At 65.2% G+C, this 26645-nt stretch overlaps 2 protein-coding genes and 1 long non-coding RNA gene across 5 annotated transcripts in view; all 3 read right to left on the bottom strand.

Moving 5' to 3' along the window:
- Nucleotides 1–1793: 1793 nt before the first annotated feature.
- LOC139826281 (uncharacterized) lies at nucleotides 1794–4512 on the bottom strand. The gene is made up of 2 exons (XR_011736230.1): nucleotides 2866–4512; nucleotides 1794–2470 (listed from the first exon to the last, which is right to left on the bottom strand). It is a non-coding gene; the product is annotated as an uncharacterized lncRNA (long non-coding RNA).
- Nucleotides 4513–8452: 3940 nt separating this feature from the next.
- On the bottom strand, nucleotides 8453–21869 carry FRMD8 (FERM domain containing 8). Of its 3 annotated transcripts, none has more exons than XM_071801508.1 (11): nucleotides 21699–21869; nucleotides 20470–20637; nucleotides 18737–18838; nucleotides 17155–17213; nucleotides 14926–15092; nucleotides 13451–13645; nucleotides 11971–12094; nucleotides 11133–11182; nucleotides 10952–11090; nucleotides 9792–10035; nucleotides 8453–8662 (listed from the first exon to the last, which is right to left on the bottom strand). In XM_071801508.1, exons 1-11 carry the CDS (start codon nucleotides 21736–21738, stop codon nucleotides 8592–8594), a joined length of 1359 nt encoding a protein of 452 aa, XP_071657609.1. In that variant the 5' UTR covers nucleotides 21739–21869; the 3' UTR covers nucleotides 8453–8591. The 3 variants fall into 3 exon arrangements, with proteins under 3 accessions (XP_071657609.1, XP_071657610.1, XP_071657608.1); XM_071801509.1 differs by having other exon boundaries at nucleotides 10952–11069; XM_071801507.1 differs by having other exon boundaries at nucleotides 10952–11182; nucleotides 21699–21868.
- Nucleotides 21870–22055: 186 nt separating this feature from the next.
- Nucleotides 22056–26645, bottom strand: part of LOC139826280 (neurexin-2-like) — an 86272-nt gene continuing 81682 nt past the window's right edge. Inside the window, exon 23 of the mRNA XM_071801514.1 lies at nucleotides 22056–23747. Within this exon, the coding sequence (XP_071657615.1) occupies nucleotides 22948–23747 (800 nt within the window). The 3' untranslated portion in view covers nucleotides 22056–22947. The remainder of the gene's footprint in view (nucleotides 23748–26645) is intronic.

Below are 26645 nucleotides of genomic sequence, written 5' to 3'. Positions count from 1 at the left end.
TCCTGTCCCGATTTGGCGTCCCTATCGCGATATGGGGGTCACAATATGGGGGTCCCCGTCCCGATTCGGGGTCCCTATCGCGATACGGGGGTCACAATATGGGGGTCCCCGTCCCGATTCGGGGTCCCTATTGCGATATTGGGGTCACAATATGGGGGTCCCCGTCCCGATTCGGGGTCCCTATCGCGATACAGGGGTCACAATATGGGGGTCCCCGTCCCGATTCGGGGTCCCTATCGCGATACGGGGGTCACAATATGGGGGTCCCCGTCCCGATTCGGGGTCCCTATCGCGATACGGGGGTCACAATATGGGGGTCCCCATCCCAATTCGGGGTCCCTATTGCGATATTGGGGTCACAATATGGGGGTCCCCGTCCCGATTCGGGGTCCCTATCGCGATATGGGGGTCACAATATGGGGGTCCCCGTCCCGATTCGGGGTCCCTATCGCGATATGGGGGTCACAATATGGGGGTCCCCGTCCCGATTCGGGGTCCCTATCGCGATATGGGGGTCACAATATGGGGGTCCCCGTCCCGATTCGGGGTCCCTATCGCGATACGGGGGTCACAATATGGGGGTCCCCGTCCCGATTTGGGGTCCCTATCGCAATATGGGGGTCCCCGTCCCGATTCGGGGTCCCTATTGTGATATGGGAGTCACAATATGGGGGTCCCTGTCCTGATTTGGGGTCCCTATCGTGATATAGGGGTCACAATATGGGGGTCCCCGTCCCGATTCGGGGTCCCTATCGCGATATGGGGGTCACAATATGGGGGTCCCCGTCCCGATTTGGGGTCCCTATCGCGATATTGGGGTCACAACATGGGGGTCCCCGTCCCGATTCGGGGTCCCTATCGCGATATGGGGGTCACGATATGGGGGTCCCCGTCCCGATTCGGGGTCCCTATCACGATATGGGGGTCACAATATGGGGGTCCCCGTCCCGATTCGGGGTCCCAGGCCGTGGCGCCGCGGGGGCTCGAACCCCGCCCCGGGGAGGGGTGGGGTGGGGGAGGGGTGTGTGCGTCCCCCTCCCCCCCCCCCCCGGAGGTGCCACCACCGGCGCCTTTTGCTTTTTTTTTGGCCTTTTTTGGGTCCCCAGGAGAAAAAAGCAAAACCTGGGACGGCTGCGACGCCCCAGGAAAAGAAAAAACCTCGGCGGGAAACGCCCCAAAAACGCCCAAATCCACCCCAAAAACAGCCCCGGGAACGGCCGGGCCGGGGGGGCACAACCACCCCAAAAACGGCCCCAAAACGGCCGGAAACCGCCCCAAAAATGGCCCCAAACCACCCCAAAAATGGCTGGGCCGGGGGGTCTAGAACCGCCCCAAAAGGGTCGGAAATCACCCCAAAAAATGGCCCCGAAAGGGCCGGAAATCACCCCAAAAATGGCTGGAAACGGCCCCCAAAACCACGGGAAACTGCCCCAAAATGGCACTGGAAACAGCGCCAAAAACGGCCGGAAACCACCCCAAAAACGGCCTCGAAACAGACAGAAACCACCCCAAAAATGGCCCCGAAATCACCCCAAAAACAGCCCCAAAATGGCTGGAAATCACCCCAAAAACAGCCCCAAAATGGCTGGAAATCACCCCAAAAACAGCCCCAAAATGGCTGGAAATCACCCCAAAAACAGCCCCAAAATTGCCGGAAATCACCCCAAAAACAGCCCCAAAATGGCCGGAAATCACCCCAAAACCAGCCCCCAAATGACAGGAAACCGCCCCAAAAACGAGGGGTTTCACCCCAAAAAAGGGGATTTTGGGGTCAGAGTCGCATCCCGAGCATGAAATGGGTTGAGAAAGTGGGATTTTGGGTCAGAGTCGCGTCCCGAGTGCAAAATGGGCTCAGAAATGGGGATTTTGGGTCAGAGTCGCGTCCCGAGTGCAAAACGGGCTCAGAAATGGGGATTTTGGGTCCGTCGGGTACTTACTGGGCTCGCTCACCTTTCCCGCCTCACATTTTGGGGGGGTTTTCCTACTTTTGAGCCATTTGGAGCCGCCAAATTGTCCATTTTTGGAGCCACCAAATTGTCCGTTTTTGGCGCCGCCCCAAAAGCGCCGTTTTCTGCCCCAAAATTGCGGCCGCTCCTCAGCGCCGAGCGTTTTGGGGACAAAACCTGGGAAAAAGGTTAAAAGCCCCCTCCCCCCTCCCCCCAAAGGGGGCAAATTTGGGTCCTTTTTCCATTTTTCCCTCATTTTTCATCATTTTCCCTGAAAACGCCAGCGGGTGGGGGAGGGGCAGCAGCGTTCGCCGCGCGATTTGGGGCAATTCGGGGGGATTTTGGGGTTAAATTGGGGGTTTTGGGGGTAAAGCGGCACCACCCCCTCCCCCACCCCACCCCAAACCACCCATTTTGGGTGAAAACGAGCAAAAATACCCAATTTCTCCATTCCTATGTGGTCCTGAAGCCCCGATTTTGGGGTTTTTTGCCCCGATCTGGTGGTCGAATCCGGGCGGGAAAACCTGCGGGACACAGCCCCTCCCCCCCCGGCCCCTTTTTGGGGTGAAATCGCCCCAAAACGGTTGTGGCAAGAATCGATTTTCGCAATAATCGCCATTTTTCGCAATAATTGCCATTTTTGGCCGTTTTTGGCGGGAACGCCGCGGTTTTGGGGGGAGGGGGGAAACGGGGGGGGTGGGGGAGGGGCGACCGCGCTCGGGGGCCCCCGCGCTCCCCTCCCCCACCCCCAAATCCACCCCAATTCGCCCCAAATCCGCGACCCCTCCCCCACCCAACCCACGAGGTGAGGGGGGAGGGGCTGGGGGTGGGGGGAGGGGCACCCCTGGCGACCCCATTTTGGGGCTTTTTCACCTTAAAAATCGCGGCCGGCCCCTCCCCCACCCCCCTTGACACTTACGGCTCCGTTTTGGGGGGAAAAAGCTTAAATTTAAACATCCTCTTGCTGTTTGGGGGAAAAAACCTGGAAATGGGTTATTTCCCCCCCTCCCCCCGCGCCCAATTTTGGGGGAATTTGGGGTTTTTTGGTTACTTTTTTGCGCCGTTTTCTTCGTTTTCTCCAGCGCCGCTTTTTTGGGGTTAAAAACGCTCAGTTTGGTCCAATCCGGGCGGCTGCCAAAAAGCTGCAAACGGCCCCAAAACGCAACCCCCCCCCCCCACCCCCAAAATCCATAAAACGCCCCCAAAAATACCCCAGAATTCAAGAAAATCTTACGTTTGGCGCTTTTAACCAAACCGGGGTTTTTTTTCTCCTCAAAACGCAACTTTTTGGGCGCGGATTTGGCTTTTTTGGTTAAATCCTGCGATTCTCAGCGGATTTTGCCCATTTTGGGCCTTTTTTGCTGCTTCTCTGAGGGGGAAAAACACTCAAAACCCCCCAACCCCCCCCAAAAAGCACCAAAAAGCACCATTTTGCCCATTTTCACCCCCTCCCAAACCCATTTTTGGGTGAAAAAGCAGCGATTTGGTGACTTACACAGCAGCGACGCCACGGGGGTGGAAAATGGGGCGTTTTCCCCGTTTTTGGCCGTTTTCGAGGCCAAAAAAGGCGGGAAAAGCCGCGGCTGCGGGGCCTGCAACGACAAAACCCCCCCAAAACGCCCCAAATCCACCCAAAATGCCCCAAATCCGCCCAAATTTGGGGGGGGAGGGGCCTCACCCAGCTCAATGGCGCCCAATCCAACGCTTTTCCCGCCTTTTTTGGCTTCAATTTGCTTCATTTCTCCTCATTTCTTCCTCAATTTCCTCACTTTTTGCTCCGTTTTCCTCCGTTTTCCATCATTTTCCTCATTTTTTCCTCAATTCTCCTCATTTTTTCCTCATTTTTCCTCAGTTTTCCTCCAGTTTTCCTCATTTTGGCCTCGTGGCTCCCGGGCCCAAATTCCCCATTTCTGCCCCGTTTTTGCGCCTTTTTCCTCCTTTTCTTCACCTTTTTGCCTCCAATTTTCCGCATTTTCCTCTTTTTCTCCACTTTTCCTCCTTTTCCGGGATGAGTTTTGCCCGTTTCTGCCGCTTTTCGCCCCATTTTGGTGCCGGTTTGGCCCCATTTTGGTGCCGTTTTGGCCCCATTTTGGTGCCGTTTCCTCGTCTCCCATTTCCAGCCGATTTTCCTCCATTTGCCGCTTTTTTCCTTCCATTTTCCTTCAATTTTTGCTTTTTTCTCCGTTTTCCCTCTATTATTTTTTCCATTTTCCTTTCTTCTCTTTTCTTTTTCTCTTTTTCTATTTTCTATTTCATTTTTGGGGTTTTTTTCCTATTTTCCCCCCATTTTTTTCCATTCTCTTCTTTTTTCCCCCTCATTTTCCTTTTTCTTCCATTTTCTTTTTCCTGAATTTTCTATTTTCCCTTTATTTTCTATTTTCTCTGGTTTTTTTTTCCTATTTTCTCTTTTTTTTTTCCATTTTCTTTTTATTTTCATTTTTTTTCCCCATTTTCTTTTTTCCCTGAATTTTCCATTTTCTCTTTTTTCCTATTCGGGTTTTTTTTCCCTCATTTTTCCCCCTTTTTCCGTTTTCTTCCTTTTTTCATTTTTTTTTTTCATTTTTTGTTTTTTTTTTTTTCCTATTTTGTTCTTTTTTTCCCCATTTTTTCCATTTTCTTTTTTCCATTTTTCCCAATTTTTGGGTTTTTTTTCCTATTTTGTTCTTTTTTTTTTCATTTTTCCATTTTCTTTTTTTCTCTTTTTCATTTTTTATTTTTCCCATTTTATTTTTTCCTTTTTTCCCATTTTCTTCTTTTTTCGACCTTTTTCTCTTTTCCATTTTCTTTTTCCTCTTTTTTTCCATTTCTTTTCTATTTTTTGTTATTTTTCCCCATTTTCTCAGTTTTCTTTTTCCTTTTAATTTTCCATTTTTCCTCAATTTTCCGTTTTCTTTTCCCCACTTTTTTCCCATTTAATCTTCAATTTTCCTTTTTTCCCATTTTTCCTCCCATTTCCCGCCCTTCTCCGCCTCCCATTTTGCCCAAAACCGCCACTTTTCACCCCAAGGCCGCCGCCTCCAAACTTCACATTTTTCAAAAGCCGCTTTTTAAACCATTTCCCCCCATTTTCTTCCTCAATTCCGCAGCTTTCGGAGCCTTTTTGGGGTGAAATCCGCAGCTTTCGGAGCCTTTTGCTCCCAACCCCCCCCGAGCGGCCCCATTTCAGCCCCAAAACCACCAGAAAACGGCTCTAAAAGCCCCGTTTGCCCCACAAGAAGCGGCTTTGGCGGCTTTGGCCTTCAAACCGAGCGCATTTTCCAACTAAAGCGGCTTTAAGAGCCTTTTTGGGGGGAATAAAGCGGCTTTAAGAGCATTTTTACAACTAAAGCGGCTTTAAAGGGGTTTTAAACGAACCAGCAGCTCCCAGACTCCGGTTTTTAAGCCCAAAAAGCGCCTTTTCCAGCCGTTTCGCCGCCGCTTCCGCCGCATCCGAGCGATTTTGGGGCCGACCCGAGCGATTTCGAGGCCGTTCCGGGCGGGTCTGGGGCAGCTGGGGCTGCGGCGCCGCCTTTTAAATGCGCGTGAGGCGGCCCCGGAGATTCCTCCGCCGGGGAAAAATAGTTCTGAAACACCGCCTATGAAAGGGCGAAACGCCTCCGCCAGGCAAAATAGTCCCGAAAAAACCGCTCCAAAAAGGTGAAAAACTCCTCCGCCGGGCAAAATAGTCCCTAAAAAAACACCCATTAAAGGGAAAAACTCCTCCGCCGGGCAAAATAGTCCCGAAAAAACCACCCATTAAAGGTGAAAAACTCCTCCGCCGGGCAAAATAATCCCTAAAAAACCACCCCAAAGGGCGAAACTCCTCCGCCACGAAAAGTAGTCCCTGAAAGTAGTCCCTGAGGATCCACAAACCAACCGCGAAACTCCTCCGCCGGGGAAAACAGTCCCGGACGAACCACCCATGGGTGGGCGCGACGCCTCCGACAGGAAAAATAGTCCCTAAAAAACCCACCAAAAAGCGCCAAACGCCCCCAAAATCCGGCCCGGGCGGGGTGTAAAAAACCGCTATTTTCTCCCTTTTTTATTATTTTCCCCTTTATTTGGCTTTTTTCCCTTCAAAAATCGGTGTAGACACCCCCCTTCCCCCCATTTCAAACCCCCAACCCCCACCCCAACCCTTTTGGGTGCATTTAAAGCATTTTCATCATTTATTTAACGTCATTATCAACGTTTTTGGCTCTTGCTGAGTCACGGCGCCAGGACCTGACTGAAAAGTCCCCGTTTTGCCCCAAAATTCCTGCGATTTTGGGCAAAAACCTGAACAATTCGTCACTCAAGACCCCAAACCCCCCTTTTCCCTCCTTTTTTCCCCCTTTTTTCCCCATTTTCCCCTCATTTCCCCCCAAACCGAATCATTTCAATATTCATTTAACCCTTTCCCACCAAAACCTTTCAAACCCCATTTTTATTCATTAAAAAAACCCCAAATGTCGCTTTTCGCCATTTCCCGCCAAGGAAAAGGCCCCAAAATCGCCGCTTTTCGCCCCATTTTGGCCTCTGCTGAGTCATCACTTTTAAATCCACATTTTTGGGGGCTTTTCCAGCACAAAATTCCTCATTAAAACCGCTTATTAATTAAAACCACTCCTTAATTAAACCCGCTGCCTTTACCTAATTAACCCCGCCCTTTTTTGTGCTAAAAAACCCCTTTTCCCGCTTATTTTTCACCATTTTCTTCCATTTTCCCCCCATTTTCGCCCTTCCCGCCGCATTTTTGGGGCCGAATCCCCCAAACCGCTCATTTTTGCCCCTTTCTAAACGCCCTTTTAGGGCAATTCCAACCCTTTTAGGGCAATTCGAGCCCTTTTAGGACCCTCATCCCCAAGCAGCCTAAAAAGCCGCATTTTCAACCGTTTTTTAACCAAAAAGCCGCTTTTTGAGCCCAAAGGAGGCGGCTCCCCCCACCCCACCCGCTCCCCACGCATTTTTGGGGTGAAACCCCCCATTTTCTGCCCTTTTTGACCCCGTTTTTCTTAAAAACGGCGCCGTTTGGGGTTTTATCCCGCACTAAATCACCTCAGGGAACGTGGGGGGGGGGGGGGGGGGGGGAGGGGACTATTTTACCACCCCCCCCCCCCCCCCCCAGGGCCCCCAAACCGCCGCTAAACAACACAAACCCCTCCCCCCCCGATGAAACTTCACCTTTGTTCGCTTTCCACGCCCATTTAGGGCGAAAATCGGTTTAAAAATAGAAGTTTTTGGGGGCGTTGCCGGCGGGCGGAAGGATCCGCGGGGGGCGGGGGAGGTGCTGTGGCTACCCCGGCCGGATCTAAACGGCGCAGGGATGCGGGTGCGCAGCGTGGACTGCGCATGCGCTCGTTGGCCACGCCCCCAATACCGCTCTCCCCCCCCCACCCGGAACGTCCCATTGTCCCCCGCGGGGGGGGACAAACACAAAAATGCCAAATTAGTGACTTTTCTCAACGCCGTTTGCCAAAATAGTGACTTTTACCCCTAAATATTCACATCCCCCCCCGTTTCCCGTTCCAAACCCGCTCGGTTTCCCCCGCGAATTCACCTAAAGCCGCCGTAGCGCTTTTACCCCCCCCCCCCCAAACAAAGTTACGTGGGGCTCAAACGCTTTTGCCGCAGAGCGTGGGGGGCAGGGTTTTTTTTTAACAAAAATGCGGCAAATTTGGTTCAAAACGGCGCCCAGATGGGGGTGGGAATAGGGCTGAAAAGCGCAGGAGCCGCCCGACCCCAACCCGCATGGATTTAACCCAAAAAGGAGGCGCGGGGGCTGAGCGGCGTTGATGAGGGGAGGCCACGCCCCCCCTTGCCATCTATGGGAGGCCACGCCCCCTGCTTTGCCATCTATGGAAGGCCACGCCCCCCACATTGCGAACTATGGGAGGCCACGCCCCCCACATTGCGAACTATGGGAGGCCACGCCCCCCACAGTGCGAACTATGGAAGACCACGCCCCCCGCAGCGCTAATGAGGGGAGGCCACGCCCCCGCGTTGCCATCTATGGGAGGCCACGCCCCCCGTATTGCGAACTATGGGAGGCCACGCCCCTCGCCTTGCGAACCATGAGAGACCACGCCCCCCGCATTGCGAACTATGGGAGGCCACGCCCCCCGCAGTGCGAACTATGGGAGACCACGCCCCCCGCATTGCCATCTACGGGAGGCCACGCCCCCCGCACTGCGAGCTATGGGAGGCCACGCCCCCCGCATTGCGAGCTATGGGAGACCACGCCCCCCACAGTGTGAGCTATGAGAGACCACGCCTCCCCTTGCCAGCTGAGGCCACGCCCCCGCACAACCAAATATGGTAGGCCACGCCCTCACAATGACATCTCTGGGAGGCCACACCCTCCACCCATCCAAATATGGGAGGCCACGCCCCCTGCGTAGCCAAATAGAAGCCACGCCCCTCCACAAAATGGCCGCGGTCACGTGGTGCCGCCATTTCACAGCGGCCCCAAAAATGCCCCAAAGTGCCCCGAATCAGCCCCAAACCGGGCGGGGGGGGGGGGGGGGGGGGAATGACGTCACACCCGAGTCCCCCTGCGGTTTATTGGTGTCTGTGGGGGGGTGCGCCCGGCCGCCTGGGTCCCCGGGGGGTCCCGGATGCCTGGGTCCCCGGGGGGGGGGGTCTCGGACGCCTGGGTCCCCGTGGGGGTCCGGGGGTCCCGGGGGCTCAGCCCCGCTCCCCCCGGGTGAAGAACGAGGCCGAGCGGCGGGGGGGCTGCACCCGGCGGAGCTGCTGCCCTGGGGGGACACGGGGACCCCGGTCAGGGACATGGGGACCCCCCCGTCATAGGGACAATGGGGACAGAGGGGTCAGGGACATGGGGACCCCCCTGATCACAGGGACATGGGGACCCCCCCTGGGTCATAGGGACATGGGGACCCCCCCGGTCAGGGACATGGGGACCCCCCGGTCATAGGGACAATTGGGAACCCCCTCTGGGCCATAGGGACATGGGGACCCCCCAGGTCATAGGGATATGGGGACCCCCCGGTCACAGGGACATGGGGACCCCCCCTGGGTCATAGGGACATGGGGACCCCCCCCGGTCATGGGGAACCCCTGGTCATAGGGGACAAGGGGGACCCCCCCCCAGTCAGGGACATGGGGTCATGGACATGGGGACCCCCTGGTCATAGGGGACAATGGGGACAGGGGGGTCAGGGACATGGGGACCCCCCCGGTCACCTGTGGGACCCCCAGTCCCGTGTGACCCCCCCCAGTCTGGTCCCCCCATGTCCCGGACACCTGGGTCCCCTGCACCCTCCTTGTGCCCCCAGACTTCGGGGTCCCCCCTGTCCCACACCCCCCCACACTATGGGTTCCCCCATGTCCCCCCATGTCCCCTGTCCCCCCACGTCCCAACGCCCCCCCATGTCCCCATGTCCCCCCACGTCCCCAATGCCCCCCCATATCCCCGTCCCCAATGCCCCCCATGTCCCCCCATATCCCCCCATGTCCCCATAACCCCCATGCCCCAATGCCCCCCCATATCCCCTTGTCCCCCCATATCCCCCATGTCCCCCACATCCTCCCCATGTCCCAATGTCCCCCCATATCCCCCCATGTCCCCCCATGCCCCCTGACTCCCCATGTCCCCAATGCCCCCCATGTCCCCCTGTCCCCCCATGTCCCCAATGCCCCCCCAGGTCCCCCCATATCCCCTTGTCCCTCCCATATCCCATGTCCCTATGTCCCCCCATGACCCAATGTCCCCCCATGCCCCAAATGCCCCCCATGTCCCAATGTCCCCCCATGTCCCCATATCCCCCTCATATCCCCAATGTCCCCCATGTCCCCAATGCCCCCCATGTCCCAATGTCCCCCCATGTCCCCCCGTGTCCCCCATGCCCCCCCCGTCCCCCTCACCGTCCCGCACGTAGTCGATCGTGGCCAATCGGCGGGGGCCGCTGCTCTGGTGCCGCCGCAAGGGGGCGCCCGCCGGGGGAAGCGGAGCCGCGCCGGGGGGCGGGGCCTCATCGCCAGGGGGCGGGGCCTCATCGCGGGGAGCGTCCTCGTCGGTGGGCGTGGCCTCACCCGGGGGCGGGGAGGGGGCGGGGCCGGCCCCGCCCAGCTCGATGCAGCACTCGATGAGCGCGCTCATGAGCTCCGCCTGGGGGCGCTGTCAGCCGGGGCACGGGACCCCCAACCGGGACCCCAACCACCCGGGACCCCCAACCGGGACCCCAACCACCCGGGACCCCCAACTGGGCCCCAACCACCCCGGGACCCCCAACCGGGACCCCAACCACCCCGGGACCCCCAACTGGGACCCCAACCACCCCCGGGACCCCCAACCGGGACCCCAACCACCCCGGGACCCCCAACTGGGACCCCAACCACCCCCGGGACCCCAACTGTGACCCCAACCACCCCCGGGACCCCAACTGGGCCCCAACCACCCGGGACCCCCAACTGGGACCCCAAGCACCCCGGGACCCCCAACTGGGACCCCAACCACCCCGGGACCCCCAACTGGGACCCCCAACCAACACAGGGCCCCCCAACTGTGACCCCAACCACCCCGGGACCCCAACTGTGACCCCAATCAAACCCAGTGACTCCCAACTGTGCCCCCCAACCCATCCCAGTGCCCCCCAACTGTGCCCCCCAACCACCCCCATTGCCCCCCAACTGTGCCCCCCAACCATCCCCAGTGCCCAACCAAACCCAGTGCCCCCCAACCACCCTCAGTGCCCCCCAACTGTGCCCCCCAACCAATCCCAGTGCCCCCCAACCAAACCCAGTGATCCCCAACTGTGCCCCCCAACCAACCCCAGTGACCCCCAACCACCCCCAGTGACCCCCAACTGTGCCCCCCAACCAATCCCAGTGCCCCCCAAGTGCCACCCCCAACCAACCCTAGGGCCCCCAGTGACCCCCAACTACCCCCAGTGCCCCCCAACCACCCCCAGTGACCCCCAACCACCCCCAGTGCCCCCCAAGTGTGCCCCCCAACCACCCCCATTGCCCCCCAACTGTGCCCCCCAACCGCCCCCCGCCCCACAGCGCGTGCCCGTGGGTCTGACCTGTGGGGAGAAGACCCTGAGCAGCCGGTTCACGGGGGCCCCCTCGTGCTCCCCATCGAACTCCAGCCAGAGCTGGGGGGGCTCCTGCCCCACGGCGGCCCCGTCCTGCCCCACGGCGGCCCCGTCCTGCCCCACGGCGGCCCCGTCCGGCCCCACGGCGGCCCCGTCCTGCCCCACGGCGCCCACCAGCTCCCAGCACAGCTCGGGGTACGTCAGGCTCAGCAGCACTTGCTGGGGACACGGGGGTCAGACCCACGGCGGCCCCATAACTGCCCCATGGGCCCGATCCTGCCCCACAGCGGCCCCCTGCCCCACAGCGGCCCCTTGGGCCCGATCCTGCCCCACAGCGCCCCACAGCGCCCCCCCTGCCCCACAGTGGCCCCTTGGGCCCGATCCTGCCCCACAGCGCCCCACAGCGCCCCCCCTGCCCCACAGTGGCCCCTTGGGCCCGATCCTGCCCCACAGCGCCCCCCTGCCCCACAGTGTCCCCATTGGCCTGATCCTGCCCCACAGCATCCCCCTGCCCCATAACTGCCCCTTGGGCCCGATCCTGCCCCACAGCATCCCCCAGCCCCACGGCTGCCCCACAGCATCCCCCTGCCCCACAGCTGCCCCACAGCATCCCCATGGCCCCAATCCTGCCCCACAGCATCCCCTGCCCCACTGCACCCCCTGCCCCACGGCTGCCCCACTGCACCCCCTGCCCCACTGCATTCCCATGGGCCCAATCCTGCCCCACTGCACTCCCTGCCCCACAGCGCCCCCTGCCCCACAGCTGCCCCACAGCATCCCCATGGCCCCAATCCTGCCCCACTGCACCCCCTGCCCCACAGCATCCCCATGGGCCCAATCCTGCCCCACTGCACCCCCTGCCCCACTGCACCCCCTGCCCCACGGCTGCCCCACAGCACCCCCTGCCCCACTGCACCCCCTGCCCCACTGCACCCCCTGCCCCACTGCGCCCCCTGCCCCACGGCTGCCCCACAGCTGCCCCCGGCTGCCCCCCGGCTCCCCCGCACCTGCTCCCGGGGGTCGGTGATGGTGACGCCCTCCAGCCCCACGGCGACGCTCACGGGGCGCAGCCCCCCCCGCCCCAGCAGCCCCGCCGGGGGGCGCTCGATGGCGCCCGGGAAGAACGCGCAGCTGCAACCGGACGCCTGGGTCCCTCCCGAACGCCTGGGTCCCTCCCCCGAACTCCTGGGTCCCTCCCGAACTCCTGGGTCCCTCCCCCGAACTCCTGGGTCCCTCCCCCGAACTCCTGGGTCCCTCCCGAACTCCTGGGTCCCCCCCCCGGACTCCTGGGTCCCTCCCGAACGCCTGGGTCCCTCCCCGAACGCCTGGGTCCCTCCCCGAACTCCTGGGTCCCTCCCGAACTCCTGGGTCCCCCCCCCGAACTCCTGGGTCCCCCCTGTTTGGGTCCCTCCTGCACTCCTGGGTCCCCCCTATATGTGTCCCTGGGGCACTCCCGGGTCCCTTGGGGCACTCCCGGGTCCCTGGGGCACTCCTGGGTCCCCTGTTTGGGGCACTCCCGGGTCCCTGGGGCACTCCTGGGTCCCTGGGGCACTCCTGGGTCCCCTGTTTGGGGCACTCCTGGGTCCCTGGGGCACTCCTGGGTCCCTCCCGCACTCCTGGGTCCCCTGTTTGGGGCACTCCTGGGTCCCCTGTTTGGGGCACTCCTGGGTCCCTCCCGCACTCCTGGGTCCCCTGTTTGGGGCACTCCCGGGTCCCTTGGGGCACTCCTGGGTCCCCTGTTTGGGGCACTCCTGGGTCCCTGGGGCACTCCCGGGTCCCTTGGGGCACTCCTGGGTCCCCTGTTTGGGGCACTCCTGGGTCCCCTGTTTGGGGCACTCCTGGGTCCCTGGGGCACTCCCGGGTCCCTTGGGGCACTCCTGGGTCCCCTGTTTGGGGCACTCCTGGGTCCCCTGTTTGGGGCACTCCTGGGTCCCTGGGGCACTCCCGGGTCCCTTGGGGCACTCCTGGGTCCCCTGTTTGGGGCACTCCCGGGTCCCTGGGGCACTCCTGGGTCCCTGGGGCACTCCTGGGTCCCCTGTTTGGGGCACTCCTGGGTCCCTTGGGGCACTCCTGGGTCCCTGGGGCACTCCTGGGTCCCTGGGGCACTCCCGGGTCCCTTGGGGCACTCCTGGGTCCCTCCCGCACTCCTGGGTCCCTGGGGCACTCCCGGGTCCCTTGGGGCACTCCCGGGTCCCCTGTTTGGGGCACTCCTGGGTCCCTCCCGCACTCCTGGGTCCCCTGTTTGGGGCACTCCCGGGTCCCTGGGGCACTCCTGGGTCCCTCCCGCACTCCTGGGTCCCCTGTTTGGGGCACTCCTGGGTCCCCGGGGCATTCCCGGGTCCCTTGGGGCACTCCCGGGTCCCCTGTTTGGGGCACTCCTGGGTCCCTTGGGGCACTCCCGGGTCCCTTGGGGCACTCCCGGGTCCCTGGGGCACTCCTGGGTCCCTCCCGCACTCCTGGGTCCCTGGGGCACTCCTGGGTCCTCACCCGTAGCCGCGCGCGCGGTGGCACTTCCGCAGGAAGTCGCGGCAGAGGCGCGCGGGGGGGGCGGGGCCGGCGGGGGTCTCGGCGAAGGCCGCGCGCAGCTGCTCCTCGGGGGCGGGGCCACGCGAGCCCCAGCGCAGCAGCGCCCCCAGGCGGCTCCGCCCCCGCGCGCGCGGCAACAGCGACGGCAGCAGCGGCCTGGGGGCGGGGCCTGGGTCAGGGCGGGGGGCGGGGCCTGGGTCAGGGCGGAGGGCGGGGCCTGGGTCAGGGCGGGGGGCGTGGCTTCGGGCAGGGGGCGGGGCCTGGGTCGGGGGGGCGGGGCCTGGGTCGGGGGGGCGGGGCCTGGGTCAGGGCAGGGGTGGGGCCTCGGGCAGGGGGCGGGGCCTCGGGCAGGGCAGGGGGCGGGGTCACAGGACAAGGGGCGGGGCCTGAGGCAGGACAGGGGGCGGGTCCTCGGGCAGGGCAGGGCGCAGGGCCTCAGGAAGGACAGGGGGCGGGGCCACGGGGCAGGACAGGGGGCGGGGCCTGGGACAGGGCGGGGGGCGGGGCCTCGAGCAGGACAGGGGGCGGGGCCTGGGTCAGGGCGGGGCCTCGGGCAGGGCGGGGGGCGGGGCCTGGGTCAGGGCGGGGGGCGGGGCCTGGGTCAGGGCAGGGGGTGGGGCCTGGGTCGGGGGAGGCGGGGCCTGGGTCAGGGTGGGGGTGGGGCCTCGGGCAGGGCGGGGGGCGGGGCCTCAGGCAGGGCAGTGGCGGGGCCTCGGGCAGGACAGGGGGCGGGGCCTGGGTCAGGGCGGGGGGCGGGGCCTCGGGCACGGCGGGGGGCGGGGCCTGGGTCGGGGGGGCGGGGCCTGGGTCGGGGGGGCGGGGCCTCGGGCAGGGCGGGGGGCGGGGCCTGGGTCATGGCAGGGGGTGGGGCCTCGGGCAGGGCGGGGGGCGGGGCCTGGGTCAGGGCAGGGGGCGGGGCCTCGGGCAGGGCAGGGGGCGGGGTCACAGGACAGGGGGCGGGTTCATGGGGAAGGACAGGGGGTGGGGCCTCAGGCAGGACAGGGGCGGGGCCTAGGGGGTGGGTCTAGGGGGTGGGGTTTATGGGGCAGGCCTATGGGTCAGGGTCTATGGGGCGGGGCCTATGGGTCTCTACAGGTGTCTATGGGGTGGGGTCTATGGGGTGGAGTCTATGGGGTGGGATCTATGGGGTGGGGTCTATGGGGCAGTCTATGGGTGTTTGTGGGTCTCTACGGGTCTCTACAGTCTCTATGGTCTCTACGGGTGTCTATGGGTCAATCTATGGGGCAGGGCGCTCACCTCAAGGCCTCGGCCGTGTGCTGCTGGGGGTCGAAGGGCCCCAGGGAGCTGTGGGGCAGTATCTATGGGTCTCTATGGGTCAGTCTATGGGTCTCTATGGTCTGTATGAGTCAGTCTACGGGTCTCTATGGGTCTCTATGGTGTCTATGGGTCAATCTATGGGTCTCTATGGGTCTCACCTCAAGGCCTCGGCCGTGTGCTGCTGGGGGTCGAAGGGCCCCAGGTCCATCCTGCACAGCAGCGCCCCCAGCTGGAGGCTCTGGGGCGGCTCCAGCGCCCAGCGCCCCGAGAGGAGCTGCTCCCGCGCAGCCCCCGCCAGCAGCCGCAGCAGCGCCTCCTCCTGCACCTGTGGGGCACCGGGGTCACCGTGGGGCTCTATGGGGCTCTATGGGGCTCTATGGGTCACTATGGGGCTCTATGGGTCACCATGGGCACCCCCGCCAGCAGCCGCAGCAGCGCCTCCTCCTGGACCTGTGGGGCACCGGGGGGCACCGTGGGGCTCTATGGGGCTCTATGGGTCACCATGGGGCTCTATGGGTCACTATGGGGCTCTATGGGTCACCATGGGCACCCCCGCCAGCAGCCGCAGCAGCGCCTCCTCCTGCACCTGTGGGGCACCGGGGTCACCGTGGGGCTCTATGGGGCTCTATGGGGCTCTATGGGTCACTATGGGTCATCATGGGTCACTATGGCGCTCTATGGGTCACTATGGGGCTCTATGGGTCACTATGGGGCTCTATGGGTCACCATGGGCACCCCCGCCAGCAGCCGCAGCAGCGCCTCCTCCTGCACCTGTGGGGCACCGGGGTCACCGTGGGGCTCTATGGGGCTCTATGGGTCACTATGGGGCTCTATGGGTCACTATGGGGCTCTATGGGTCACCATGGGTCACCGTGGGGCTCTATGGGGCTCTATGGGTCACCATGGGGCTCTATGGGTCACTATGGGGCTCTATGGGTCACCATGGGTCACCATGGGCACCCCCGCCAGCAGCCGCAGCAGCGCCTCCTCCTGCACCTGTGGGGCACCGGGGGTCACCGTGGGGCTCTATGGGTCACTATGGGGCTCTATGGGTCACCATGGGGCTCTATGGGTCACTATGGGGCTCTATGGGGCTCTATGGGTCACCATGGGGCTCTATGGGGCTCTATGGGTCACTATGGGGCTCTATGGGTCACCATGGGCACCCCCACCAGCAGCCGCAGCAGCGCCTCCTCCTGGACCTGTGGGGCACCGGGGGTCACCGTGGGGCTCTATGGGGCTCTATGGGTCACCATGGGGCTCTATGGGTCACCATGGGGCTCTATGGGGCTCTATGGGTCACCATGGGGCTCTATGGGTCACTATGGGGCTCTATGGGTCACCATGGGTCACCATGGGTCACCATGGGCACCCCCGCCAGCAGCCGCAGCAGCGCCTCCTCCTGGACCTGTGGGGCACCGTGGGTCACCGTGGGGCTCTATGGGGCTCTATGGGGCTCTATGGGGCTCTATGGGTCACTATGGGGCTCTATGGGTCACCATGGGCACCCCCGCCAGCAGCCACAGCAGCGCCTCCTGCTGGACCTATGGGGCACTGTGGGTCACTGTGGGGCTCTATGGGTCACTATGGGTCATGTCGGGGGCCCCACCCCACACATGGGGGTCCCCGCCCCAACCCTTGGGGTCCCAGCCCCACACTTGGGGGTCCCAGTCCCACCCCTGGGGTCCCCGCCCCACCCCTTGGGGTCTCAGCCCCACACTTGGGGGTCCCAGTCCCACCCCTGGGGTCCCAGCCCCACCCCTTGGGGTCCCCGCCCCACACTTGGGGTCCCAGCCCCACACTTGGGGGTCCCAGTCCCACCCCTGGGGTCCCCGCCCCACCCCTTGGGGTCTCAGCCCCACACTTGGGGGTCCCAGTCCCACCCCTGGGGTCCCAGCCCCACCCCTTGGGGTCCCCGCCCCACACTTGGGGGTCCCACCCCACACTTGGGGGTCCCAGCCCCACCCCTTGGGGTCCCAGCCCCACACTTGGGGGTCCCAGCCCCAGCCCTTGGGGTCCCCACCCCACCCCTTGGGGGTCCCACCCCACACACGGGGGTCCCAGTCCCACCCCTTGGGGTCTCCGCCCCACCCCTTGGGGTCCCAGCCCCACACTTGGGGGTCCCACCCCACACTTGGGGGTCCCAGCCCCACCCCTTGGGGTCCCAGCCCCACACTTGGGGGTCCCAGCCCCACCCCTTGGGGTCCCAGCCCCAGCCCTTGGGGTTCCCAGCCCCATCCCCTGGGGTCCCCGCCCCACCCCTTGGGGTCTCAGCCCCACACTTGGGGGTCCCACCCCACACTTGGGGGTCCCAGCCCCACCCCTTGGGGTCCCCGCCCCACACTTGGGGGTCCCACCCCACACTTGGGGGTCTCAGCCCCCCCCACCTCCAGCTCGCGGCTCTTGGGGAAGAACACGCTCCTGCGCAGCTGCAGACTCGGCTCGTCTGGGGGAGGGGCCAGGGACCCCACAACGCGGGGACCCCCAAACCCACAATGACCCCCAAACCCACAGGGACCCCCAGGGACCCCCCAAACCCACAAAGACCCCCAAACCCCAATGACCCCCAAACCCACAGGGACCCCCAGGGACCCCCCAAACCCCCAGGGACCCCCCCAAACCCACAGGGACCCCCCCAAACCCCAATGACCCCCAAACCCCAATGACCCCCAAACCCACAGGGACCCACAGGGACCCTCCAAACCAACATCCCCAGTGATGTCCCCATGTCCCCAGTGATGACCCCAATGTCCCCCTGTCCCCAATGTCCTCCTGTCCCCAATGACCCCATGTCCCCATTCTCACCCCTGGCGATGTCCCCCGTGGTCCCCATGTCCCCAGTGATGACCCCAATGTCCCCGTCCCCAATGCCCCCAATGTCCCCAGTGATGTCCCCAATGTCCCCCATGTCCCCAGTGATGTCCCCAATGTCCCCATGTCCCCCCTGTCCCCAGTGATGTCCCCATGTCCCCATGTCCCCAATGTCCCCATGTCCCCAATGTCCCCATGTCCCCAGTGATGTCCCCAATGTCCCCAATGTCCCCAGTGATGTCCCCATGTCCCCAGTGATGTCCCCTTGTCCCCAATGTCCCCATGTCCCCAGTGATGACCCCAATGTCCCCATGTCCCCCATGTCCCCATGTCCCCAGTGATGTCCCCATGTCCCCCATGTCCCCAATGTCCCCATGTCCCCAGTGATGTCCCCATGTCACTTCCCCCTGGCGATGTCCCCCGCGGTCCCCATGTCCCCAATGTCCCCCATGTCCCCAGTGATGACCCCAATGTCCCCGTCCCCAATGCCCCCAATGTCCCCCATGTCCCCAGTGATGTCCCCATGTCCCCAGTGATGTCCCCATGTCCCCCATGTCCCCAGTGATGACCCCAATGTCCCCATGTCCCCCATGTCCCCAGTGATGTCCCCAATGTCCCCCTGTCCCCCATGTCTCCAATGTCCCCATGTCCCCAATGTCTCCATGTCCCCATGTCCCCAGTGATGTCCCCAATGTCCCCATGTCCCCAGTGATGTCCCCATGTCACTCACCCCTGGCGATGTCCCCCGCGCTCCCCATGTCCCCAATGTCCCCATGTCCCCAGTGATGACCCCAATGTCCCCATGTCCCCAATGCCCCCAATGTCCCCCATGTCCCCAGTGATGTCCCCATGTCACTCACCCCTGGCGATGTCCCCCGCGCTCCCCATGTCCCCAGTGATGTCCCCCATGTCCCCATGTCCCCAATGTCCCCATGTCCCCAGTGATGTCCCCATGTCCCCCATGTCCCCAGTGATGTCCCCCATGTCCCCAGTGATGTCCCCAATGTCCCCATGTCTCCCATGTCCCCATGTCCCCCATGTCCCCAGTGATGTCCCCATGTCCCCAGTGATGTCCCCAATGTCCCCATGTCCCCAGTGATGTCCCCCATGTCCCCAGTGATGTCCCCATGTCCCCAGTGATGTCCCCATGTCACTCACCCCTGGCGATGTCCCCCGCGCTCCCCGTGCTGAAGCGCAGCAGCAGCTCCGGCCACTGCCGGGCCAGGCGCAGGGGACGGTGACGCGGCTTCAGCTGCACCTCTGGGCATGGGACATGGGGACATTGGGGACATGGGGACATTGGGGACATCGGGGGACGTGGGGACATCGGGGGACATGGGGACATCGGGGGACATGGGACATGGGGACGGTGACGCGGCTTCAGCTGCACCTCTGGGCATGGGGACATGGGGACATGGGGACATTGGGGGACATCATGGGAGATGGGGACATGGGGACATGGGACATGGGGACGGTGACGCGGCTTCAGCTGCACCTCTGGGCATGGGGACATGGGGACATTGGGGACATTGGGGGACATCATGGGAGATGGGGACATGGGGACATGGGACATGGGGACGGTGACGCGGCTTCAGCTGCACCTCTGGGCATGGGGACATGGGGACATTGGGGACATCGGGGGACATGGGGACATCATGGGACGTGGGGACATGGGACAGGACATGGGACACGGGGACGGTGACGCGGCTTCAGCTGCACCTCTGGACATGGGGACATGGGGACATCAGGGGACATGGGGACATCAGGGGACATCATGGGACAGGGGGACATCAGGGGACATGGGGACAGGGACACAGGGACCCATGGGGAAATGGGGACCCACAGACACCCACGGGGACACGGGGACCCACAGGAATATGGGGACCCATGAGCACCCATGGGGACACAGGGACCCACGACTACCCATGGGGACATGGGGACCCGCGGTGACATGGGGACCCACAGCCACCCATGGGGACACAGGGACATGGGGACCCATGACCACCCATGGGGACACAGGGACCCACGGGGACAAGGGGACCTATGACCTCCCATAGGGACACGGGGACCCACGGGGACCCGCAGGGCCATGGGGACCCGGGGACCCCCAGGGACAAGGGGACCTACGACCACCCATAGGGACACGGGGACCCCCGGGGACCCACAGGGACATGGGGACACGGGGACCCACGGGGACAAGGGGACCTACGACCTCCCATAGGGACACGGGGACCCCCGGGGACCCGCAGGGACATGGGGACACGGGGACACCCGGGGACAAGGGGACCTACGACCACCCATAGGGACACGGGGACCCACGTCCACTCATGGGGACACAGGGACCCGCAGGGCCATGGGGACACAGGGACCCACGGGGACAAGGGGACCTACGACCTCCCATAGGGACACGGGGATCCCCGGGGACCCGCAGGGACATGGGGACACGGGGACAAGGGGACCTACGACCTCCCATAGGGACACGGGGACCCCCGGGGACCCGCAGGGCCATGGGGACACGGGGACCCACGGGGACAAGGGGACCTACGGCCACCCATAGGGACACGGGGACAGCCGGGGACCCGCAGGGACATGGGGACACGGGGACCCCAGGGGACAAGGGGACCTATGACCACCCATAGGGACACGGGGACCCCCGGGGACCCACAGGGACATGGGGACACGGGGACCCACGGGGACAAGGGGACCTACGGCCACCCATAGGGACACGGGGACAGCCGGGGACCCGCAGGGACATGGGGACACGGGGACCCCAGGGGACAAGGGGACCTACGACCTCCCATAGGGACACGGGGACCCCCGGGGGCCCCGTGGCCGCGCAGCGCCCCGTGTGGCGTTGGGGACTCGAACCCGGGTCCCCGCGGCGCGCTCACCCAGCATTGGGGAGCTGAGCCACAGCGCCAGCGCCTCGCTGGCCACGGGCGGCAGGCGCAGCGCCTCCTGCAGGTGCCGCAGCAGCTCCCCGGCCGTGGGGCCCGGCGGGGGATCGAGCGCCAGCGGCACGGCCGAGCCGTCCGGCAGGAACAGCAGCGCGGGGGGGGCTGGGGGGGGAAACGGGTCAGCGGGACCCCCCCCAGCCCCACCGGGACCCCCCAGACCCACCGGGACCCCCCAGCCCCACCGGGACCCCCCAAGCCGTCCGGCAGGAACAGCAGCGCGGGGGGGGCTGGGGGGGGAAACGGGTCAGCGGGACCCCCGGGACCCCCCCCAGACCCACCGGGACCCCCCCCAACAACCGGGACCCACCGGGACCCCCCGAGCCGTCCGGCAGGAACAGCAGCGCGGGGGGGGCTGGGGGGGGGTAAACGGGTCAGCGGGACCCCCGGGACCCCCCAAGGGACCCCCCAGACCCACCGGGACCCCCCAGACCCACCGGGACCCCCCGAGCCGTCCGGCAGGAACAGCAGCGCGGGGGGGGCTGGGGGGTAAACGGGTCAGCGGGACCTCAGGGACCCCCCAAGGGACCCCCCAGACCCATCGGGACCCCCCTGAACAACCGGGACCCACAGGGACCCCCCAGACCCACCGGGACCCACAGGGACCCCCCAGACCCACCGGGACCCCCCAGACCCACCGGGACCCACAGGGACCCCCCAGACCCACCGGGACCCCCCAGAACAACCGGAACCCACAGGGACCCCCCAGCCCCACCGGGACCCCCCTGAACAACCGGGACCCACAGGGACCCCCCAGACCCACCGGGACCCCCCTGAACAACCGGAACCCACAGGGACCCCCCAGACCCACCGGGACCCCCCTGAACAACCGGGACCCACAGGGACCCCCCCAGCCCCACCGGGACCCCCCAGAACAACCGGGACCCCCCGGGACCCCCCCAGCCCCACCGGGAACCCCCCGGACCCCCGGGACCCCCCAGCCCCACCGGGACCCCCAGAACAACCGGGACCCCCCGGGACCCCCCCGGACCCACCGGGACCCCCAGGGGTCCCCCAAGAACTCCCGGGACCCCCCAACCCCCAGTGACCCCCCCAGACCCACCGGGACCCCCCGGGACCCCCCACTCGGGACCCGGGGTCCGCCCCCGTAGCCCCGCCCCCAGAGGGACCCAGGCGTCCGGGGGACCCCCCCCGCTCCCCCTCACCGTGAGCGCCGGGGGCGCCGCTCGCCCCCTCCCCCTCCATGCTGGGGGTCACGGCGGGGTCACCGCTCGGGGTCACGGCGGGGTCACCGCTCCGGGGGCTCCGAGCGCCCGTTCCCGCCGCCGGGCGGAAGCGCCGCGGGTGGAGGGGGCGGAGCCACCGCGCACCACGTGACGCCACGCCCACACCCCTCACACCCCCCCAGCCCCGCCCGGGCGCGGCGGCGCCCCCTGGCGGAGGGGAGGAGGCGGAGCCTCGGGGAGTCCTCCAGGGTGTTTGGGGGTTCCCCGAGGGGGTTTTTGGGGGTCCCGGGGGGGGTTTTGGGGTCCCGGGCGGCGCAGGAAGAGGCGGAGCCGCTGTACGAAGTATAGAACCGTGTATTCCTCTGTGCGCGGCGGAGGGGGGGCCCGGGGGGGGGGGCACACACAGAATTGGGGGCGCCCCGAGTTTGGGGGGGGGGGGGGCGAAGGGGACACCCGGAGCGGGGGGGGGGGGGGGGCGGGGATCCCGACCCCATCGGGGGCTTTAAAATTAAAAACCGAACCCAAACGAAGACCCGGGGTGGGGGGGGGATTTTGGGGGGGTCCCGCTCGTGTGTGAGTGCGTGTGTCCCACCCCCCCCGCTAGGGGACACCCCCGCTGCTTTGGGGACACACGCGGGACCGTGGGGGGGACACCGGGGGGGTCCCCGGGGGGGTCCCCGGGGGGGTCCTCAGGGGGTCTCAGCGCCCCCCCCCCCCACTCTATGGGACCCCCCCCGCTGCTTTGGGGACACACACGGGACCGCGGGGGGGACACCGGGGGGGTCCCCGGGGGTCACCCGGGGGGTCCCCGGGGGTGTGACCGGGGGTCACCGCGGGGGTCACCGGAGGTCACCGGGGGGGTCACCGGGGGGTCCCCAGCGGTGTCACCGGGGGTCACCGCGGGGGTCACTGGGGGTCACCGGGGTTCCCCCGGGGGTGTCACCGGGGGTGTCACCGTGGAGGTCACCGGGGGTCACCGCGAAGGTCACCGGGGGTCACCGGGGGTTCCCCGGGGGTGTCCCCAGGGGTCACCGCGGAGGTCACCGGGGGTTCCCGGGGGTTCCCCCAGGGGTGTCACCGGGGGTCACCGCGAAGGTCACCGGGGGTCCCCGTGGGTTCCCCGGGGGTGTCACCGGGGGTCACCGCGAGGGTCACCGGGGGTCACCGGGGGTTCCCCGGGGGTGTCCCCGGGGGTGTCCCCAGGTGTCCCGGGGGTGCCCCGCCCCCCTCACACATAATACTCCTTGTCCTTGTTCCGCCGGCCCCTCCCGGGCGCTTTGGCGGGGGCGGGCGGTGCCGCTTTCTCCTTGGGGGGGACCCCGGCGGGGGCTCCGCCGCTGGTTTGGGGGGCGGCGGCTGCTGCGGCTGCTCCCGCCGAGCCGGGGGGGCCGTTTCCCGCGAAGCGGGTGCGGGGGGGCTCTCCGGGGAAGGAGCCGTCGTCCCGGTTGCGGTACTTGTACATGGCGTAGAGCAGGATGAGGATACAGAGCGCGGCGGCCGCCACGATCCCGACCACCATGCCCGTGGTGCCGCCCGCCTCCCGCACCACCTCCACGGCGCCAGGGGGCGCTGCTGTGGGCACAAGCGCGGGGCGGGGCGTCACCACCGGCGGCGTGACGCGGGGGCGCCCGCCTAAACCCCCCCCCGCTCCTCCCGCCACCCCGCCTCCCGCCCCCTCCCGCGGGTGCCGCTCCCCCGCCGGTAGCAACCCCGGCAACGCCACCGCTACGGTGGGAGGGGGCGGCTCGGTGAGCACGGCCCCCCGCGGCCGCGGCGCCGCCATGTCCCCCCCCGCGCCGCCCTCCATGGTCTCGCCCGGCCCGCGTTGCCCGCCAAAATCCTCGTCGTCCGCGGGGGGAGCGTTGGGATCCGCCGCCGCCTCCCCGGACGCGAAGCCCGAAGGCTCCTCACAGTCCGGCCCGCACGCTGCGACCCCCGGAGGGGGCGGCGGGGACGGGGACAGGGCGGGGGGGGCCGCGGGGACACCCCCCCCGGCCGGCGGGGCCGCGGGCAGCACCAGTTCACCGCCTGTGGAGACACAACGGGGCGGGAAAGGGGGGGGGGGGGGGAGAGGGGGGGGCGCGTCACCCCCCGCCGGGCCCCCCGGCCCCCCCCGACCCCCCCGCAGCTTCATTAGCATAATTAGCTCTTAATTAAGCCCTTTTTTTTGTCGGTTGCTGGTTGAACTTACATCGCGGGGCGGGGCCGGGTGATTTTAGCGTGGAGGAAGAAAAAAGGAACAAATTTTGCAGGAAAGGGAAAGGAAAAGGGAAAAAAACAAAAAACGGAGAGGAAAAAGAGAAACAAAGGAAGAAAAGGAACGGAAACCAAAGGGAAACGAGGACGGAAGAACGGAAAAAGCAACGGAAGGAACGGAAAGGAGAGAAAAAGGAACAGAAAGGGAGAAGAGAGAGACACTCGGTGAGACGGCAACGCGGGAGGGGGCGCCGCGGAGCCCCGGCCGGGTGGGCCCTGCCTGTCCCCGCGCGCCGTGGCCCCGGCCGCCTGTCCCCGTGGCCCCTGTCCGGCTGTCCCCGTGTCCGTCTGTCCCCGTGGCCCCTGTCCGGCTGTCCCCGTGTCCGTCTGTCCGCCTGTCCCCGTGGCCCCTGTCCGGCTGTCCGCCTGTCCCCGTGGCCCCGTCCGGCTGTCCCCGTGTCCCCCTGTCCGTCTGTCCCCCTTTCCCCTGTCCCCGTGTCCCCCTGTCCGCCTGTCCCCGCGCCCCGTGGCCCCTGTCCGTCTGTCCCCGTGTCCCTCTGTCCCTCTGTCTGTCTGTCCCCGTGTCCGTCTGTCCCCGTGTCCCCCTGTCCGTCTGTCCCCGCGCCCCGTGGCCCCTGTCCGGCTGTCCCCATGTCCCCTGTCTGTCTGTCCCCGTGTCCCTCTGTCCCTCTGTCTGTCTGTCCCCGTGTCCCTCTGTCCATCTGTCCCCGTGTCCCCCTGTCCGTCTCTCCCCATGTCCCCATGGCTGTCTGTCCCCATAGCCCCTTGTCCCCTGTCCATCTGTCCCCGCACCCTGTGTCCCCCGTCCGTCTGTCCCCATGTCCCCATGTCCCCCTGTCCGGCTGTCCCCATGTCCCCCTGTCCGTCTGTCCCCGTGGCCCTGTGTCCGTCTGTCCCCGTGTCCCCATGGCTGTCTGTCCCCGTGGCCCCTGTCCGTCTGTCCCCGTGTCCCTCTGTCCATCTGTCCCCGTGTCCCCCTGTCCGTCTCTCCCCATGTCCCCATGGCTGTCTGTCCCCGTGCCCCGTGTCCCCTGTCCGTCTGTCCCCGTGTCCCCCTGTCCGTCTGTCCCCGTGTCCCCATGTCCCTCTGTCTGTCTGTCCCCGTGTCCCCCTGTCCGTCTGTCCCCATGTCCACCTGTCCCCATGTCCACATGTCTGGCTGTCCCCGTGTCCCCGTGTCCCCCTGTCCGTCTGTCCCCATGTCCCCCTGTCCGTCTGTCCCCATGTCCCCCTGTCCGTCTGTCCCCATGTCCACCTGTCTGTCTGTCCCCGTGTCCCCCTGTCCGTCTGTCCCCATGTCCACCTGTCCCCATGTCCACATGTCCGGCTGTCCCCGTGTCCCTGTGTCCACCTGTCCCCGTGTCCCCCTGTCTGTCTGTCCCCATGTCCCCCTGTCCGTCTGTCCCCATGTCCACCTGTCCCCATGTCCCCATGTCCGGCTGTCCCCGTGTCCCCGTGTCCCTCTGTCCCCGTGTCCCTCTGTCCCCCTGTCTGTCTGTCCCCATGTCCCTCTGTCCATCTGTCCCTGTGTCCCCCTGTCCGTCTCTCCCCGTGTCCCCATGGCTGTCTGTCCGCCTGTCCCCGTGTCCCCATGTCCGCCTGTCCCCGTGTCCCCGTGTCTGTCTGTCCATGTGTCCCCATGTCCCTCTGTCTGTCTGTCCCCCTGTCCCCCTGTCCGCCTGTCCCCCTGTCCACCTGTCCCTGTGTCCCCATGTCCAGCTGTCCCCATGTCCGGCTGTCCGCCTGTCCCCATGTCCGTCTGTCCCCGTGTCCCCATGTCCGCCTGTCCCCATGTCCCCATGTCCCCATGTCCCCCTGTCTGTCTGTCCCCGTGTCCCTCTGTCCATCTGTCCCCATGGTCCCCTGACCCTCGGCCATGTGGCCCCTGTCCCCATGTCCCCATGTCCGTCTGTCCCCTCTCCGGCTGTCCCTCTGTCTCCTATGCATGTGTCCTGCTGTCCCCTTGTCCCTCTGTCCCCTGTCTGTCTGTTCATCTGTCCCTCTGTCCCACCGGTCTGTCCATGTGTCCCTCTGTCCCCATGTCCCTCTCTCCCCATGTCCCTCTGTCCCCTGTCCGTCTGTCCCTCTGTCCCCATGTCCCTCTGTCCCCTGTCCGTCTGTCCCTCTGTCTCTTGTCCCTCTCCCTGCAGCTTGTCCCTCTGTCCTGCTGTCCCTCTGTCTGGCCACGGGGTGTCCGTCTGTCCCTGTACCAGCCACAAACCCATCCCTGATCCTCCATCCGTCCCTCTGTCCATCCACCCGTGTCCATGCATCCCTGTGTCCATCTGTCTGTCCCCAAACCCGTCCTGGATTCCATCCGTCCGTCTGTCCGTCCTCCCGTCCTTCGCTCCATCCACGTGTCCGTCTGTCCGTCCATCCATTCACCCACTGTCACTCTTCCCGCCCGTCTGTCTGTCCATCCCTGAACCCATCATCTGTCTGTCCGTCTGTCCATCATCCACCTGTCCCTCCATCCACCATCTGTCCATCTGTCTGTCTGTTCCCCACTTGTCCGTCATCTGTCCATCATCCGTCTGTCTGTCCATCCCCCTCTCAGCCCTTGGGGGACCCAGGCGTCCGGTGGACGCCTGTTGGTGCTGGGAGGACCCAGGCGTCCGGGAGGGACCCAGGAGTTCAGGAGGGACCCAGGAGTTCGGGAGGGACCCAGGAGTTTGGGGAAGGACCCAGGTGTCTGGGAAGGACCCAGGA

The sequence above is a fragment of the Patagioenas fasciata genome, chromosome 39 (assembly GCF_037038585.1).
Source record: "Patagioenas fasciata isolate bPatFas1 chromosome 39, bPatFas1.hap1, whole genome shotgun sequence".
Lineage (NCBI taxonomy): Eukaryota > Metazoa > Chordata > Aves > Columbiformes > Columbidae > Patagioenas > Patagioenas fasciata.
This window is presented reverse-complemented; position numbering and strand designations above follow the sequence as displayed.